The sequence below is a fragment of the Barbus barbus genome (genome assembly GCF_936440315.1).
Source record: "Barbus barbus genome assembly, chromosome: 10".
In the NCBI taxonomy this organism is placed as follows: domain Eukaryota; kingdom Metazoa; phylum Chordata; class Actinopteri; order Cypriniformes; family Cyprinidae; genus Barbus; species Barbus barbus.
This window is the reverse complement of record NC_136738.1, coordinates 22,174,901-22,193,791: the sequence shown is the minus strand read 5'-3', so window position 1 is coordinate 22,193,791 and position 18,891 is coordinate 22,174,901. Positions and strand designations below refer to the sequence as shown.

Genomic DNA, 18,891 nt, shown 5'->3' with positions numbered 1-18,891 from the left:
TTATTTTGTGCTTGTTATTCTTTGTAATATTTAATCAAAATGTTATACCTTGTTCTTCCTCTGAAACATCTTTTTTATTCTGGCATCACTTTGGCTATTTTTAAAAAAATAAATGCTTTTCTTTTGAACTTTCAAAGTATCCTGAAAAAATGCATCATGATTTTCCACAAAAGTATTAAGCAGCACAACTGTTTTCAACTGTTACAGAAGTAACTTTAGGGATCTTAAAGTTATCCTCATTATCATTGTAGTGTCAGACTGCACTGCTCTCATGAAGTATAGTGAAAAGACAAAAGTGGAGTCTTCAAGCTTGATAAAATTTCTTTCAGCAAAACTATATTTGAGAGCTTAATCAGAACACTGGTACTTCTTTATGAGTCTTTATGAGTTGGATCTGTTTATTTAGGACGTTGTCAGCGGTTTTGGTGTTTCACCATCTCAGACTTTGCATCGCTTTTCGGTAATCCTCTTCTATGATCAATGAGGTGTTTGTTAGTCATCTGTTTTCAGAGCATTTTTTCTGTTTCCTTATCAGTGGGACAGACAACCTCATGACAGATGAAGCAGAGAGTTTGCCCTTCGCTCTAAACTGACTGTTTGTCAATAATGTTCATCTAGAGGCTTAGTTGATTAAAGATTCCACACTTTTTTGGTGTCTAATTTTATTTTCAAGGGTTCGAACTTTAATACGACATAACTGGACATGTTTACCTTTCAGCCAGAGGTGATGGTGAGGGTGAGAATCATTCGTAAGATTAAAAGTAGAAAAATAGGAAAATCTGATTCTTTAAAGTGTGGGAGTCAAATAATATTTAATGGAACCAGGAAGTGAAATTAATTCAAATTGTCTGTGGCATGATCCAGACTGCAAGGGACTTATTTAGGGGCTTTTCATATAATTTTTACTTCCACTTGAACTGGGGATTTACCACAGAAGTGAGAGAAGTAAAGAGGGAAGGGGTTAAAAAGGAGCTCATGCTGGGGTGATGTCGGCCTGCGTGGGGGGGTACCAGCAGGTACTAGCTGTTGAATTCCAGCATGACATTGCTCTTGATGCTTTTCTCACACTCTCATAATTACACACAAGATACTGAAGTCTATTACATTAGATTTTTAGGAAGGCAGGCATCAGTCATAAAGAATGATAATAAACTAGATTTGTGCACTAACATTCAAAAGGTTTTTTTTTTAAGTAATTAATACTTTTAAACAAGGATTTATTAAATTGTTTAAAAAGTGACAGTAAATACTTTTACATTGATTAAAAAAATCATTTTCAAATAAATGCTGTTCTTTTAAACTTTCGATTCATTAAAGAATCCTTAAAATATATATCACCGTTGCCACAAAGATATTAAGCAGCACAACTGTTTTCAACATTGATAAAAAAAAAATGTTTCTTGAGCACCAAATCATCTTATTAAAATGATTTCTGAAGCATCATGTGACACTGAAGACTGGAGTAATGGCTACTGAAAATTCAGCTTTGCAATAACAGGAATATATTACATTTTAAAATATATTTAAAGAGAAAACAGTTATTTTAAATTATATTTATATTTCAAGATATTAGTTTTAACTGTATTCTTGATCATAATAAATACAGCCTTGGTACAAGAGACATCTTTAAAAAAAAAAAAAAAAAATCTTACTGAAGCCAAACATTTCCACAGTAGTGTGAACATGAGGGTATTTGCACAGCTTGATGCCTTGATTGGTTACTAAAGCATTGTTCTGTGATTGCTAAGGTTATATGTATAAAGATTTTTATTGTGTGTGTGTGTGTGTGTGCGCGCGTTTTTGTGACAAATGAGGACATAAATTTGTATAATTATTACAGGTATTACAAGGTGAAGGTGACTTTTCAGGACATTGACCCATGTCCCCACTTTTCAAAATGCTTATAATTCATACAGAGTGAGTTTTTTTTTGGGGAAAGTTGAAATGCACAGTCTCCTGTGAGGGCTAAGTTTAGGTGTAGGGTTGGTATAGGGCAGTAGCACATACAGTTTGTACAGTATAAAAACCATTACGCCTATGGGATGTCCCCACTTTTCACAAAAACAAACGTGTGTGTGTGTGTGTGTGTGTGTGTGTGTGTGTGTGTGAGAGAGAGAGAGAGATACTGTATCTCACACTTTATCACTCTTTTTTCAGGCCTTACTTCAGACTCATGATGTTGTGGCACATGAGGTATACAGTGACGAGGCACTGAGGGTCACCCCACCCCCCACATCACCATATCTCAACGGAGACTCGCCTGAGAGTGCGAACGGAGACATGGACATAGAGAACGTTACACGAGTGCGCCTGGTTCAATTCCAGAAAAACACGGACGAACCGATGGTATGAGTTCACACATTTCCTGTACATGTACACAAACACATACACACACATATATATATATATATATATATATATATATAAACCTAAAGACTGCATAGCATGACCATGACAACAGTTTCGAGTGCTCCACTTTCAAAGTGTGCAAATGCATGCTCTGCACCTCAAATATCCTGTGCTGTGAGGCTTGCCACACATCTTGTCACCCTGAGCTGATGGTGGAGTTGATTAAGCTCTCATAGTGGTTAGATTTTATATTCACTTGTTAGTCAAACTTCCTGAAAGCTTCGTTCTCATCTCTGTGGTTTTAAATGAGTTTTTGGGCACTGTTTCAGGGTATCACGTTGAAAATGAACGATTTGAACCATTGCATCGTGGCAAGAATAATGCATGGAGGAATGATCCACAAACAAGGTACATGCACCAGATGGTTTTTCCTTCAAAACTTCACCCAACACTGCTATATTGAGATCCACTAGCCTTCCATCTTTCCTGTACTTCTCACATGATGAATTAATAGGAAAGAGATGCAACCCATTATTCTTCACAAAACCCTCAACCCATATTCATAGGAGGCAGACTTGAGGGCTTGCGTCGTCACCACATGATGGTCAGATTGCACAATCTCTTAGAACTTGGCAGAAACGTGACACTGACGTACAAGCCTTTACCCACATGCCACACACACATGCCATCAACAAGTATCTCCTACATGCATGCAAGCGGGTCAAGCTTATATTGAATCTCATGCAGTTAAAGTTGTCAAGTTTTCAATTTATGAAGGTTGTAAGACTAGTGATGTGTATTGAAGCATTTAACATGTTGCTTTCACAAATCAGGAACTTTGCATGTTGGAGACGAGATCCGGGAGATCAACGGCATAAGTGTAGCAAATCAAACGGTGGAGCAGCTTCAGAAGATGCTTGTGAGTAGGAACTTAGTGTAGTTACAACTTTGATATACAAGGATATATAGACACAATCCAGTAAAAATGCCCTTTTTTAATAATTAGCTTTTTGCTTTTCTGTTGACAGCGGGAAATGAGAGGCAGCATCACCTTTAAGATTGTGCCAAGCTACCGCACACAGCAGTCGTCCTGTGAGGTAATGGCACTGTCCTCTGCTCTGTCTCTGCCAGTCTCCTCTCTCTGCAGTGCTGTGGTTTGCCTCCCTGGCCTTTTGTGGTGGGGATTGATTGCCGTGGATTCTTGTGTGACTAACTGCCTGCCTGATGGCTGCGTGTTAATGCTTTTTTCCCCAAAAGCCTCCATCCTGCTGGACCATCCTGCTCAGACACTACCGCACACCAATTTCACAACCAAGATACCGGAACCCTAGCTTACATATTACCGGTGTTGAGGGAAGTTTAGATGTACAATGTGAGAATGTTCATAGACAGTGTTGCAGCATTATTCACAATTTAAAAGTGCGTCTGTACCGTGCTGGTTACAGAACTACATTTTTCATAACACTCCCCTGCCATATCACACTACTGAGAGGATGATGAAATTAAAGTGGTCAGATTTCACTTGGAGTTCCTTCACACAGTAAATCTCTCAAGGAAGATGTTTACATTTAGGCAGTTGTGTTGGCTCCCCCTTCTGGTAGGAAGCTGTTGTGCTGTCTGATGATCAAAACGTTTGCTTTGGCATCTATAACATTACCATGCTTTTAAAATGTCTATTTAATAACTTTAATCTCAAGCAAATCTTTTGGTTTCCCTTACATGATGTCCCCAATTTCTTACCACAGTGTTGGCTAGTGTCCGTTTGCTCTGCTGTTTCGCTGACCTTTATATCTTATTACAGAAAGAATCCCCCTCCACCTCCAGACAGTCCCCTGCTAATGGCCATTCCAGCATTAACAGTTCTATCTTGGTAAGGATCCCAGGCAACCTCAAATAACGCCCCTTTCCCACCCCCAACAATCTCCTAATGTTGTTTGTGATTATTTCAACCCGTTCTTGCAATCACACCCTCATAATTTGCACCAGATGTTATTAAATTTGTTTAATGTCCAGTTTTATGGTTTTGTTTTGTTTTTCCAGTTTGTTTTATATTTTTCACTAGAATGTTTTGACCTTCTCAATAAACGCAAATGCAAAGACTGAACAAGACAGAGGCTAACATCAATTGAACATAGTTTCCGTTATCTCAGTTCACAAATTGGTGTGCTCTGTGCTGCTGTAGCTCACTCACTCTCACTGCCAGTGTGAATACAGCGTGTGGTCCCAGGAACACCTTACAGTGGACGTGGGATCTACTGTTACATTTTTAAATTCCTTTTTGTTAGTACCAGGGATGTATTCTGGCTGACAGCAAGCACAATGTTTAGCCCAAACTCAATGGAGGCATGCAAAGGATACCTAGCATAAATAAAAAGCAATAAAAAATGCAGTGAGATCTACATTAGCACTACATATGAACTAGGGGTTGGCGATAAAGAAGTTGACATGATAAATCAATAAAAAAAGTCAAATAATATAAATTTTGACTATTGTGTTGAGTACTATGTGGTCGAGAATGGGACTCCGCTAAGCCCTGTCCCATTTAGTTACTCTTATGCTGTCAAACTTTCCTACTAGATAAATTTGCAAAAAGGTTTGGGAAGTGGAATTTGTTTATTTATATATTTAGATATATGGATATATTCTTAAAAATATTCTAAACAGAAAAAAGATTAATCAATAAAATACAAGTATTTATTTAAAATATTTATTAAAATATTCAGATTAAATATCAACATAAAATAAGTACCATAATACACAATAATAATTAATAAATATTTATTAATTAAATGATTTCATTGAAATATTCTTGCAAAAAATAAAAAAAATCTTGTTGCCTTTTCCTGCTTGTATACTTGTCTACATAATTCTTTTTTCAGTAAAATTTAAATAAACTTTGTAAATATATTTTGACAGGCCAAAATTTGAAATAATGTTTGCTAATATCGCCCACCCCTGCTATAGACCCAGTGGGACCCACTTGGTGTTGTTCATAGAGGGGGGTTAGTCTCCACCTCGTGAACATGCTTGAATGGAGTGTGGTGCTGAAGCTGCTTGCTTGCTCCTTGCTTTCTTGTGTGTTGCTGTTCTGAGATTTACCCTCAACAGCCCTTCTTCTCTTTTAACACATGCATACACAAAATGAAGTCACTTTTGTGGTCCTCCTTTGTGGAGTTAGCATTGTCCCCAGTAATTTTAACCAGATTTTTTGTTATGTTTTGTTGAATGTATATTTCTTTTAATTGTTATCGTTATTAATTATTTAATTGTTTCATCAGTCCTGTCTTTCCTCTGTAAATGGGCAGTCTCTCTTTCACTGCTGGGCTTTGCTTTACAGGACTTGCCGTCAACCATCCAGCCAAAAGGACGCCAGGTGAATAGAGCATCCATCAGTCTTAGCATCCTCTATTGACTAGCGCTTTTCCACTCTGCTTATGTGCTTGAGATTGAATGAACAAGTTAGTGATTCACAGCTATTAACATCCTGCTTTCTCTATCAGTCCCAACACCATTCACCATTAGCTGCTCTTGATTGTAGTGTTATTGCATTGCACTTACTCAACAACAAGACTGTAAATGCAAAGATATTTTTTATGTTATTTTTAAAAGTTTACATAAATTTCAAGGGGATTATCATTTTAACATTAATTTATAGTCTTACGGATGGGTAAGACTATGCGTTGAACCAGATGAGAAAATATCAAGAACACTACTTAGTAGTATTTTACCTTTATTCCATTTAAAAATAAATGTTTATTAAATAAGTTTTTATTAATTTATTTATTTAAATTGTGTTGTGACGAGTATCCTCACAGATAGTAGATTACACTAAAGATTCTAACAACTAAGATATGAAAAAAAAAATCTTAAAAGTAACAATTTGAACTAACTTTTTAGAAATAATTCCAACTCTAAGACAACTTTTATTTGGACCCTGTTAGACTTTTAGCTTAGGTTAAAAAAAAAAATGGATCAAGTATTCCAGATTGGTGTCTGTCTTATCCTAACCCCATGCAGTCTCATGCTTTTCTAATCACCCTGGGCTATAGAGTGGTGTGTGTTTCCTCTCACATCCCATCTAGATTACCCTACAAATCAACAAAGCTGACAGCATGAGAGATCAAAGAGCCCATCACAGTTTGTTCTTCTAATCTCTAGTCCTTGCCTTTAAGCATTGTGTCCTAATAGGATGAGAAGTAGAAAGAGAGACATACAATCAGCAGAGGGCACCATCTGCCAGCATGGGTCCATCTGTCACTGAGTGCTGGAAATGATCTGCTATGTTACAAGTGATGAGAAGAGAGTGATGTGTCTGACATCTCCACCCTGCTTTGTTCCTTTTTATCATCACATAACTTTTCTGAACGTTAGCTTTTATAGCTGCATTTTTCATCTCACCAACCCCAATAACAGTGCCGTATTAATGTCGTGATATTGCATGATATTTGTAATACTCTCATGCCCTAGATCTCCAGACCTCCAATCAAGGATAAATTTTCCATCAAGGTAAGATTTTAAAGAATGAGCCCAATCCACTGCTCAGAAAAACTCTTGCGTAACCTTTTAAGTCCGAATGTAGCAAGGACTCAAAAACAATTACATCATCAGTGCGATTCTTTGAAAATATAAGGTTAAGCTCGATTTTTGCAATGTTTGTACTTAAAGGCCCCTTTCAGTCAATTCAATATAATTTATTTTTAATCCAGGAGTCACACACCACTCTACCCTCAGACTGCGGTTCAGTACTCAACTGCACTAAATGTCCAACAAGGACTCGTAACTCACTCTCATACATACTTACATGCATCATCTGTTTGCCAACATGCTCAGTTTTCATACCGTGCAGCTTCAGCCAAGCATGCCTGTCATCTCAACCGAAACCTGATCTCCACTTGTACCGTGACCTCCAGTTGCACCTTAACCTTCTCTTGTACCCTGACTTCCTCTGTCAGTCAGTCCTTTCCTGTGCTGTGTCTGTGCCACTGTAGGATTTTTCTGACTTCGACTGATTATGTCTTTTCTCAGATCTATGTACGGGCACAGTTCGAGTATGATCCGGTGAAGGATGACCTCATCCCCTGTAAAGAGGCAGGGATTCGCTTCAGAGTGGGTGACATAATCCAGATTATCAACAAAGATGACCATAACTGGTGGCAAGGCAAACTGGAAAACACAAAGAACGGCACAGCAGGACTGATTCCCTCACCTGAACTTCAGGAGTGGTGAGTTAGGTTCTTTCCTAGAGCAGATTGTCTTTTATTTGTATGATGAAAACCAGAAGATTGTGATTGACTGCTGCTGAGGGTAGAGGGAAAGAGGAGGCAGTACAATGCAAATAGCTTGCAATATGATTTAAAAGCACTCAAAGATGTGCTATCATCAAGGCTAACAGATATGATGCACACTAACCACATGTTCATCTAATTGCTTCTTTTGTTTGTTTTGTTCTAGGCGGGTGGCCTGTTTAGCCATGGAGAAAACCAAGCAAGAACAGCAGGCAAGCTGTACTTGGTTTGGCAAGAAAAAAAAGCAGTACAAAGACAAATACCTAGCAAAGCACAACGCAGGTAGAGTTTCTGATGGGCATTCTGCACCTTCCCTCTCTCTTCATACAGACAATATCTAATTAGTAATCTGTATGTGCCCCATAAGCAAGAGTAAAATCGAAGAGGCTTCTAACGCTGATGTAATAGATGATAGCAGCTCTCAGGGAGATGTAAACAAATATTGATTAATGATAAACAGTCACTTTTAAAAATGTTGCTGCCTTTTTAGCAAATGTTTGTCGAGATAAGTGTGTAAAACACAATAGGGTCGTTCATGAAATGACTGTCTTTTCTACTTTGAGAAGTAAATTAATATATAATATAAATCAAAATATTATTCAACAAATATCATTCAAATATAGTGTGTGTCTTTTTTACATCAGTGACAGTCTATAATTAGTATTATGTTTATAATAGTTCCTGCCTTTCAGAGACAGCAGACTTTTACCCTCGGCGGATGATTGTCAGCAGATGTTGCTAGAAACGTCTTCATTGAATGATTCAAACGGTAGTTTAGAGGCTGTAGGGAGTGTCTCTGTGTGTCCAGTGGTAGGTATGGGCAGGTAACAGGGCCCTGTGCTGTCTAGCTCAAATAAGGTCCTGACTGCAGCATTTCCACAAATAGCAGGGTGGCTTGTGCCAGTACATAGCCAAGTAGCTGTGTGTCTGATTCTGCCTGCTGTTACCTGACCAAACAGTCTCTTAAGACTCTTTCATTTTGCTTCAAGTACCAAAGGGGCTCATTAAAGCCAGCCACAGTGGAAACCTGGGTCGTTATCACTGATGAGCACACCTGCATATATTTACCACTATGCAACAAGTGTGTTTATGTGTGTTCTCACAGGGAACTCAAAGGCCATAAGTGAGACGCCCATGTTTTCCATAAAAATGTGGTTGATGGTAAAGGGCCAGGGGGGAGAAAAAGCGGGTGTCTTTACTGTGGGTGACTCATATGTCATGGATGAAGTTCATGTGTTCATCATGGCTTCAGGTCTAAACCAACACACAACCTCCACTGCAGATGCACCCGTGTATGTGCTCTCAGATATACTGTGACTGGATGCAAATTTTACGACCTCTATATAAATCGATCCATAAATCGATCCCGGCAATTACATGATCTCGTTAGAAGCATGGTGAACCCCACCACTTTTAACATCTTATATAAGCGAGTCATTTAGGTCCTGCTTCAGTCTACAGTACTAGCTATCACAGGGTCAGGTTACTACCTTCGAACACTCAGGATGTTAAATGACGCCATCTTTACTTCTTGTCAAGATCTCCCCAGTGGTGTGGAATAGTTTAAATGTGAGCTTCCCAAAAGCTGGATTTGTTAGTTCAGAGTGTAGACACCGTAACGATGACTCCACTAAATCATAAAGCCAGAAACTCATTCTGTGCAAGTATGTGAATTCAAACTCTTCTAGCTACACAACCTTGATTTTGCATTGTTGCATTATGCAGTGTTTCTAAACACAATTTATAATGCAAGTACACTACCATTCAAAAGTTTAAGGTCAGTAAGATTATTTATTTTATTTTTTTATTACAAAGAAATTAATGCTTTTATTCAGAAAGGCACATTAAATGAATCAAAACTTTTTATAATAGAACTATTTCTATTGAAAATAAATGCTTTTTTTTTTGTTTGAGCTTTCTATTCATAAAGCAATCCTATCACAGCTTATACAAAATTAAGCAGCACAACTATTTTAAACATTATTAATAATAAGAAATGTTTCTTGAGCACCAAATCAGCATATTAGAATGATTTCTAAAGGATCATGTGACACTGAAGACTGGAGTAATGTCTGCTGAAAAATCAGTTTTGGCATCACAGGAATAAATGGTGTTTCAGAATATATTAAAACAGAAAACAGTCATTTGAAATTGTTATATTTCACAGTATTGTTTTATTGTATTTTTGATTAAATAAATGCAGCCTTGGTGAGCATAAGAGACATCTTTCAAAAACATTTAAAAACCTTACCGACCCCTAACTTTAGAATGGTGGTGCATGCTTAGAATTCAGTGTTTTTTGGTGAAATGTCATTATTAGCTTTGATTTATCATTGTACTAATGGCAAAGTAAATTTATGAAATATTTTTTTATATATATTATTTCATTACTTTTCCCCCACAAAACTATAGATTCAGCTGTTGTCTTGTGTGGTTAAGTTCGTCTACTAGTGTCATGGCAGTTGGTTGGAACACAGTTATACTGAGACAGTTAAAATTATTTAAATGTTTAGTTAACAATGTTAAAAAAATCTGTTGCCAAGCATTTAAATTTCCATTCTTCTACTTACATAAAAATGTTTCTGGCCTAAGGAGGCCCAAGAGTAGATCTGATCAGATCTGGGCCGCTGGAATCACAGTGTTCTCTGAGCACCCAATCACTTAGGTGATCAAATAGGTTGTGTTGCGCACAGCCCCCTCAGCCCCCCTCGGCGGGGAGCACAGATCAGACATAATCCCTCCTGAGCCCAGTGCCCCACTTTACTGAGTCTGATTTGAGCTCACTCAGCCAGTGAGGCAGGAAATGGGACTCTTTGGGATTTTTGTTTCAGCCTTTTTTCAGGTTTCATCCAAATTCCTCCAGGATTGTTTAATTGTCTAAAACTGTTTTGATTTTGTGGGGTTTGTCTAAAGCAAGGAGCTTTGTTACAGTTGTGCTTTGGGCTTTTCCAGCTATAATGCGCAAGTTCAGATCAGGTTAGGAAGGGAAATAGGAAGCATATTGTTGGGGATTTTCCAATAGGAAGCAGTTGGTAAGGACTTGTCCTTCACAAAGGGAATTTCATCTTTACGAGAAAAAAAACACAACACTGCACCAACAGGCTTATAAAGAAAATGGACCTCTATTTGACGACGTGTGTATCTACAGGCCAGGAAGTGCTTCTCTCAGTTATGTGTGAAAGCAGAAGGGGGTCAGTTGTGGCTTAGCTCAATGTGTGTATTCAAGATTCAAGAGTTTTATTTGTCAAATACACAATTATACAGAGTATAACCAGCAGTGAAATGTAGGTCAGGTCCGCTCCAAGGACAGTGCAATTATAAAGTATACAAATATTAAGAAAAATAAAAGAATAAAATAAAAAGATAAAAAATATAAATATAAATGTGCAGGTCAGTATGTTGTTGACTTAAATAGTAATAAGAGGAATGTGCAAAAAGTTGTACAGGGTATTTAAATAGCAGCAATATGAGGTAGAGAAAATGTATGAATAGCTTAGTGTACAGTTTTGATGTCCTGTTAGCCCCTCCATTTATTCTGTTCCATCCTAGTAATTTCAACATTGACACACATTATCTAATCCACTTTTCATTGTATCGTTAAAAACCTACTAGATTATGTTTGTTTTTATTTAGTCTCAGACAGGTTTGTTCATGCTGCTTGTTTCTCATAATGCACATTTTTGTGTTACATATATGAATTAAACATAAAAATCATGCAGAGAGATTTGCTATTACTTTTCAGAGTGATTAAATTGACAGTTTTCACCTGGCAGATGAAAATGAAACAGAAAAAAACACACAGAACATACATCACTGTTCAAAAGTTTTTTTTTTTAAAGATTTTAATGTTTTTATTTATCAAGGCTACTTTAATTTGATCAAAAGTGACAGTGAATACACTTATAGTGTTACAAAAGATTTCTATTTCAAATAAATAATTTTTTAACATTTCTATAAAGGAATCTTTAAAAAAGAAGTATCGTTATGCAGCTCCATTAACTTGAAAAGTTTAGATATGAACCCTTATCCCCACCACCATGACTTTTCTTTCCTTTTTTCCCTTTTACCCCACACCTTTATTTGTAAGATGGTAACGTATATGTCAAAATATAATTGTACATGATACCCGCTAAGAGAAAACTCATTTTGTTGGAATTTTCTGTGCCAATTTAGAAAACTAAATAAAGAGGATGTTTAAAAAAAAGAATTAAAAAAAGTAGTAGTACCATGATTTTCACAAAATTAAGCAGCACAACTGATGTTTGTTTCTTGAGCACCAAATCAGTATGATAGGACGATTTCTAAAGGACCATCTGACACTGAAGACTGGAGTAATAGCTGCTGAAAATTCAGCTTTGCCATCACATGAATGAATTCTAATTAAAAATATATTACTATTTCACTATTTTTTTTCCTTTTTGATCAAATTAATTTATCCTTGGTGAGCATTAGAGACATTTTTCAAAAACAAAATCTTGTAGACCCCAAATTTTTTGAACGGTAGTGTATACGTGCAGAAATACTGAAGGAGGTGGGTTTGGTGGTGGACACTTGAATTGTCCCTGTAAGAAACACAACATGAGAGAGCTATAATGATTCAGAGCTATGGTAGAAATGTGTCAGCCAGTAGAGATTTTTCTTTGTTTATACTGTGGTAGGACTATCACTGTCGTTTGTTAAGAATAATTTGATCTGTTGATTTGTGACAAGTTCAGAATTTGTTTTTTAAATAATATTAGGTAGCTTTCATCTGCAAAGTTTTTAATTCACTGGATTATCTAAAAATAGGCATCATGATTATGTAATATATACACATGTCCACATATGTCATGATGTATAACGTTGCTGTAATAGAACATTACTCATACTATGACCGTAAATGATAATTCTTTGGCAGATTATCAGAAAAACCTCTTAATTCCACACTTTAATTGCAGCTTTCAGATTCCAGCCTTGATATGCAAGTGCATTGCTGTGAATGTCAGAGGCATGTTTCATTGTTCAGAGCAGCGACGTCTCGCACGCTCTGAAAGCGCCCCATCCAGAGCAGCCCGAGCTCACAGATGGCCTTCATGTCTCTGTGCTTCGAGCATCACAGCTTTAGGCGCGCTTGTTGTTGTTGTGTTTGTTTACTGATGTTCTGTTAACTGAGCCATAACTCAATGACCCCCCTCCCCTGTCCATTTTACATGCTGTCTATCTACCAATGGCCTCTGTGCATGTAAGTAACTCTGTTGCTGTGGCATACAGCTTCTGTGCTTAATTCTCTCTTTGTCTGTCTGTCTGTCACTCGGTCTCACTCGACGCCCTTGCTGTGGTGATTTTATTAACCCCGAAACCATCTTTGCCTGTTAGCAACCTCCATTTTTCTCAGTCAACAGAACAAAGATCTTTTTTTTTATGTGTGTGTGTGTGTTTGAATGTTTGTGTGGTATTCGTGGTTTATTTTGTGGTGTTGTGCTTTGTGTTTTTAGTTTATTTTTAAGTCTGTATTCTCTGAACCCTGTGCACCTATATCCAGTGATCCACAGTACAACATGAGGCTTCTCTGTGTGCAAATCCATTAAACATCCTACATATATAGAGCTGCATACTCAAGATCATGCGAAAAAGGTGCATGAATCATTTAAGGCATCTATTCAGAGAGGGAGATGAGTGCTGGAATCACATTTCACGTGGAAATGACACAGATGGCTCACGTTTCCCACTGCCAAGTCAACTCACCGTCTCCTGCACACACCAATGCTGTCTCCCCCAACACACCCCCGCATGCACACTGCAGCCAGTTTTTCTCATTATGCAACTGAAACACTGTGGTAGAAAAGGCTTAGTGATATAGCTTTGTGAAAGTTCACAATAGCAATGTAGGATACTTTGTCCTTCAGTGCAGTCGTGTTTCAGAGGAACCATTGTTTTAGTCCATCAGAGGTTTTCTCAGTTTTATGCTAGCATTACTAGTGACAGTACTGTGAAAATTAACAGGTGTCTGTTAATAATGAGCAGGATTTTCATGCTGCTTTTTTTCCATTTATAGTGACCAAAAAAACTATAGAAGTAGTCCGTGCAACAATCATAGCTTTGTGTGAGGCCTGAAATCTAATTGATAGTCTTCCTCTTCCTCTTTAATTCTCCTTTGCACATTCACTATAAATTAAGTTGTATAAATGTGCTTCTGTTCAAAAGTTAGGAGTCAGTAAAATATATTAGAATGATTTCTGAAGTAGTGGCTGCTAGAAATTCAGATTTGCCATCAAAGGAATAGATTACATGTTAGACTATATTAAAATAGAAAGCAGTCATTTTAAATTATCATTTTTCACAATGTTACTATTTTACGGTATTTTTCTACAAATAAATGCAGCCTTGGTGAATATAAGACGTCTTTCAAAAACATTAAAAAAAAATCTTACAGAACCCAAAACACAAAACGGTAAAATCAAACATTTTAAATTCTAAAGTAAATTTAAGCATAATTACATGATAATGTAAAGTGTTAACAAGTGTTAATAAATTCATAGTGTTTTGAAAGATTAACTGTGCATTAGATGATGGCAATGGTAATGTAAAATGTAAAAATAAACATGCAAAATGTTTCCAGGTTTGACATCGGTGACAAGTTTGAATATGCAGAAATGCCAAGTGTTTTCTCAGCTCGGCTTCTGTGCTGCATTTGAACACAATGATACATGATGCCACTCTGCTGCAGTGGAGATTGAATGTCAGTCAGACACAGTAAATTCCCCATCAGCATACATGAGCAGTCAAAACACATAGTCCTCATAGTCCCAATGAAAACAGAGAACAAATTACCCAAAAACATCCCCCTTTTCCTGTGTAAGATTCCACATTTGTTTTTTACTTTAAAACAGCTGGTTTGTTGGAGTCTAATGCATTCAGTTTTTGAAATGGAAGATCAATCCCTCCCTACTATTAAATAACAATCTTGTGTTGTTTTTTAGTGTTTGATCAACTAGATCTCGTCACATATGAGGAAGTAGTGAAGTTGCCAGCATTCAAGAGGAAAACATTAGTTTTACTAGGTGTGTATGTAGATCTTGGTTTAAATCCACATCTTACCTTTGTTAGTTGGCACAAAGCATGTCTCTAACGTGTGGTTTGTTGTCGACTGGCAGGTGCTCATGGTGTTGGCCGAAGACACATCAAGAACACACTCATCACCAAACACCCAGACAGATTTGCTTATCCCATTCCACGTAAGAAACATTCCCAAATCACCGTCTCTAACAGTCCTCATGATTGCTCAACCGCTCAACTGATAACCTCAAATTCATTTCTTCCCCAAAAGACACAACCAGACCTCCAAAGAAAGATGAAGAGAACGGCAAGAATTATTTCTTTGTATCCCACGACCAAATGATGCAGGACATCTCCAACAACGATTACCTGGAGTACGGCAGCCACGAGGACGCGATGTACGGAACGCGGTTGGAGACAATACGCAAGATCCATGAGCAGGGACTCGTAGCCATACTGGACGTAGAGCCACAGGTGAACCTTCAACTGCCCTCTGCCCTCAGACGACAGTTGTACATTAACCTTGTGGGTCATTCCTCTTATGCAGTTTTGGTATTGCATACTTTCAGAAATATGTTCTGCTTAAGTTCAGGAACTTGAACTTTATTATAACTTTATTGTTTATGCAAAGAAAATTATTAAGATGAAACTTAATAAGATGGACTTAAGGTCAGTTAGCCATTGCTTAGTGAGGAATTAGGATATACCTTAGTGTCAACTTGATATTAGTTTAGATATTTAAAATATGGAATATTATCAAACAAGATGGAATGTTTTGAATTGATATAAACAATCTAATACCACAAAACATTATGAAATCCAATCCAATTTATGTGAGTATCGTTTGCATATCAGAAATACAGTAATGTCACTTCCATTTAGGGTGAAGTCTTTAGAGGACTGGTTATTGTTCGTTATTGGGACATTACAAAAGACAAAAGGAAAGTGATGTTAAAACCAAAATATCAGTTAGAGAAAGAAAGAACTAAATAAGTACCTAGAATATTTTTTTAAGTTAAAAGTTGCATTGCAAAACTAACAACATGGTCAGATCAAAGTGACATTATTCAAAATTGTGATATTGTGCTAAAGGAAAACTGACAAATGATCATATCTCAAATATATTACGACACATACGAGGTAGACTCGTAAGAAATGTACTGCAATAACTCAGTCTTGTGTTCAAATGTTATCAGGCACTGAAGGTTTTACGGACAGCTGAATTTGCTCCCTATGTGGTTTTCATTGCTGCACCAACCATCACTCCCGGCATGAACGAGGTGAGATCATGGCATGTGTCTCCTCACTGGCACAACAACTCCACCTGACTTCTCTTCCTTCTTTCATTCAGCTACATCTTTCTTTAGCCGCTCTTTCTTTCTTTTTGCACGCACTTTTTTGGCATGTTTTTTAAATTTCTTCTACCTTTCCTGAAATCACGCTCAGCTTCCCAGATGGTGCAGGAAGCTGCCTGTGAGTATGACAGGAAGTCAACTAGATCCTAGTGCCTACAGAGCTCTACCCAAACATCTTAGTACTTGTTTAAAAGTTTGGGGTCAGTAAGAATTTAAATTTTTTAATTATTTTTTTTTAAAGAAATAGATACTTTTATTCAACAAGAATGCATTCAATTAAAAAAATATATAAAATATTATGTTTCCACAGAAATATTAAGCAGCACAACAGTTTTACTACTGATTTCTGAAGGATCATGTGACACTGAAGACTGGCGTAATGGCTGCTGTAAATTCAGCTTTGGCATTATTATTAAAGAAATGTAGGCTTGGTGAGAATAAGAGCCTTTTCCCAATAACAACAAAAAATCTTACCAACCCCAAAATTTTGAATGATATTCTATATAAACACTAGTACCATCCTTCCCAACTCTCCCATCCTCCGTTTATATCTTTAGGATCATAACTGAAATGTTCTTAAATGGGCACGTTGTCAGAATTCATCCATTATCCTTTCAAAAGGCCCTTTTTACCTCTCATCTTCTCTTTTACTTACTCTTCTTCTTTCATGCTGCAGGACGAGTCATTACAGAGGCTGCAGAAGGAGTCCGAGATCCTCCAGAAGACATATGCACACTATTTTGACCAAACCATCATCAATAATGAGATTGACGAGACTATTCAGCTCCTGGAGGAAGCTATAGACCTGGTTTGCACCACAGCCCAGTGGATTCCAGTGTCCTGGGTCTACTAAAAACAACAAACCCATCAACCTGTAACCTTACACCCTTCATAACCTCACACTCTGCAGTGCATCTATGTGAGAAGAAAAAGAAAAAAACTTGCAACTTTCCCATGATGCAAACGGAAGCCCATCTCTGACGTTTAACAACAACATCGATGTACCTGCAGTGAGCCCAGTCCTGGCCCTCACAGACTACCTAGACATAGTGTTGTATTAATGAAAAAAAAATCAATCAGATAAATTACTAAATATTGTCATGTCTATATAGATAGGAGGCAACATTTTGTAGACGTTTGATTTAAAGAGACGGTATCCTACATGATGCATTTTCCTGTAAGGAATATTTTTGTAGTTTTTCTGCCCATTTTTCTGTTAGTACCAGACTGAAAGTGCGGTATTCCTGCAGCAGTCCATCTGTCCAGCCGTCCATCAACTCAGCCATCATACATAATCCCACATTATCCATCCGGCAGAGCCCTGCTGCTTTAGCACAACCCTGCGATTCAGCTTTCAGCCCTTTGCCTTTTTTTGGTTTGTTTTTCCCATTTCACCGTCCTCTACACGTGGATACTGTCTCTCTAAAGACGTACATAAATGTTTTAGAGATTTGAATGAGATCTCATGCATGTGAACATTCACGAGCGTCCATGCTGTCAGTGTTAGCTGTGTTCAGACCGTCACCCACAGCAGAAAACATTCCATTCGTCTGGATGAACAAACATTTGAACAGGTGGAGCCGGTGACGAGGAGAGAAAAAAAAAAAAAAGACCTATGCACATCCCTTGCATTTTGGCAACTTTGTAAACAGTTTATTTTTACCAATCATGTAGTAATATGTGTTTGTATATGGTCTAATCAAATTTTTTTATTTGTTGTAAGATTAAGGGGTTCAGGATGAAATGTGTTGTTCGAGAGTATTAATGTTGAATCAGAAATCCCATTTTTATTCTGTGCAGTTGTTTGAGGAAGAGGTGCGTCTGCAAAGTGAAGACAACACGGTCTGTTCATCTGAATGGTTCTGTACATGACAAACCGTTTACTCAAACTGCCCTGTGTAAATGGCTCTGCCGATGACGGAGCAGCTCTTCGGTATGAGCGTGTTTTTTTTTAATATATTTCCTTTTATGTGGTGAAGATCTCCTCTGTGTCTTCTGCTCTGTGTTGCTCATCCAGCTCTTGTGCTCGACCTCTCTGTGTGAGTTGGCAGAGACGGGCCAATGGAGAACTTTTGGTTCCTCTTTACTGTTTTGTTTTTCCGCATTTTTCCCAGCAGCTGACTCGGTGTGACAGCAGTCAGGATCAGTACCCAGTTATGTGTCTGAGAGCGAAGCAGAGTGTGTGTTTGCTTGACCAGTGGTGCTGTGTGTTGGACACACTGCTACATGTGTAAAGTCTCCACGCTATCTTAATATACACTAACATTCAAGGTTTTTATTTGAAGTCTCTTATGTTCACCAAGGCTGCATTTATGTCATCAAAATACAGTAAAGCTGTAATATTGTGGAATATTATTACAGTTTAAAGTAGCTTTATTTTTATATTTTTAAATGTTGATTTTTCCTGTAAACCTTCAGAAATCATTCTAATTTGCTGATTTGGTGATAGACAATATCAATATTATTATCAATGTTGAAAACATCTGCATTTTTGTGGAGAAGGCTCAAAAGAACAATTTGAAATAGAAATATTTTGTGACATTATGAATGTCATTACTGTCACTTTTAAACAATTGAATGCATCCTTGCTGAATAAAAGAATTCATTAAAACACACTGTAGTGTATGTTGGTACTGTCATAGAGGTAAATATAAACGTTCATATACGTGACCCTGGACCACAAAACCAATAAGGGTCAAATTTTTTAAATTGAGATTTATACATCATCTGAAAGCTGAATACATAAGCTATGATATAATAGGACACGCTATGATGAATCTGAGAGCGCAAAAAAAAAATCTAAATATTGAGAAAATCGCCTTTAAAGTTGTCCAAATGAAGTCCTTAGCAATGCATGTTACTAATCA

At 37.3% G+C, this 18,891-nt stretch overlaps 1 protein-coding gene across 11 annotated transcripts in view; it reads left to right on the top strand.

The window, feature by feature from the left end:
* The window catches only part of caska (calcium/calmodulin-dependent serine protein kinase a), a 171,341-nt gene extending 153,339 nt beyond the window's left edge, over positions 1 to 18,002 (top strand). For 2 of the 11 annotated variants that reach the window (XM_079427338.1, XM_079427335.1), the window contains 14 exons: positions 2,158 to 2,346; positions 2,679 to 2,757; positions 3,183 to 3,268; positions 3,378 to 3,446; positions 4,151 to 4,219; positions 5,687 to 5,722; positions 6,817 to 6,855; positions 7,375 to 7,571; positions 7,801 to 7,916; positions 14,594 to 14,674; positions 14,768 to 14,848; positions 14,941 to 15,143; positions 15,866 to 15,949; positions 16,701 to 18,002. In XM_079427338.1, coding sequence (XP_079283464.1) covers positions 2,158 to 2,346; positions 2,679 to 2,757; positions 3,183 to 3,268; positions 3,378 to 3,446; positions 4,151 to 4,219; positions 5,687 to 5,722; positions 6,817 to 6,855; positions 7,375 to 7,571; positions 7,801 to 7,916; positions 14,594 to 14,674; positions 14,768 to 14,848; positions 14,941 to 15,143; positions 15,866 to 15,949; positions 16,701 to 16,877 — 1,506 coding nt within the window. In that variant the 3' untranslated portion in view covers positions 16,878 to 18,002. Of the gene's footprint in view, positions 1 to 2,157; positions 2,347 to 2,678; positions 2,758 to 3,182; positions 3,269 to 3,377; positions 3,447 to 4,150; positions 4,220 to 5,686; positions 5,723 to 6,816; positions 6,856 to 7,374; positions 7,572 to 7,800; positions 7,917 to 14,593; positions 14,675 to 14,767; positions 14,849 to 14,940; positions 15,195 to 15,865; positions 15,950 to 16,700 lie in introns of all 11 variants that reach the window. The other 9 variants (XM_079427340.1, XM_079427337.1, XM_079427334.1 and 6 more) reach the window with 7 other exon arrangements.
* The last annotated feature ends 889 nt before the right edge of the window (positions 18,003 to 18,891 follow it).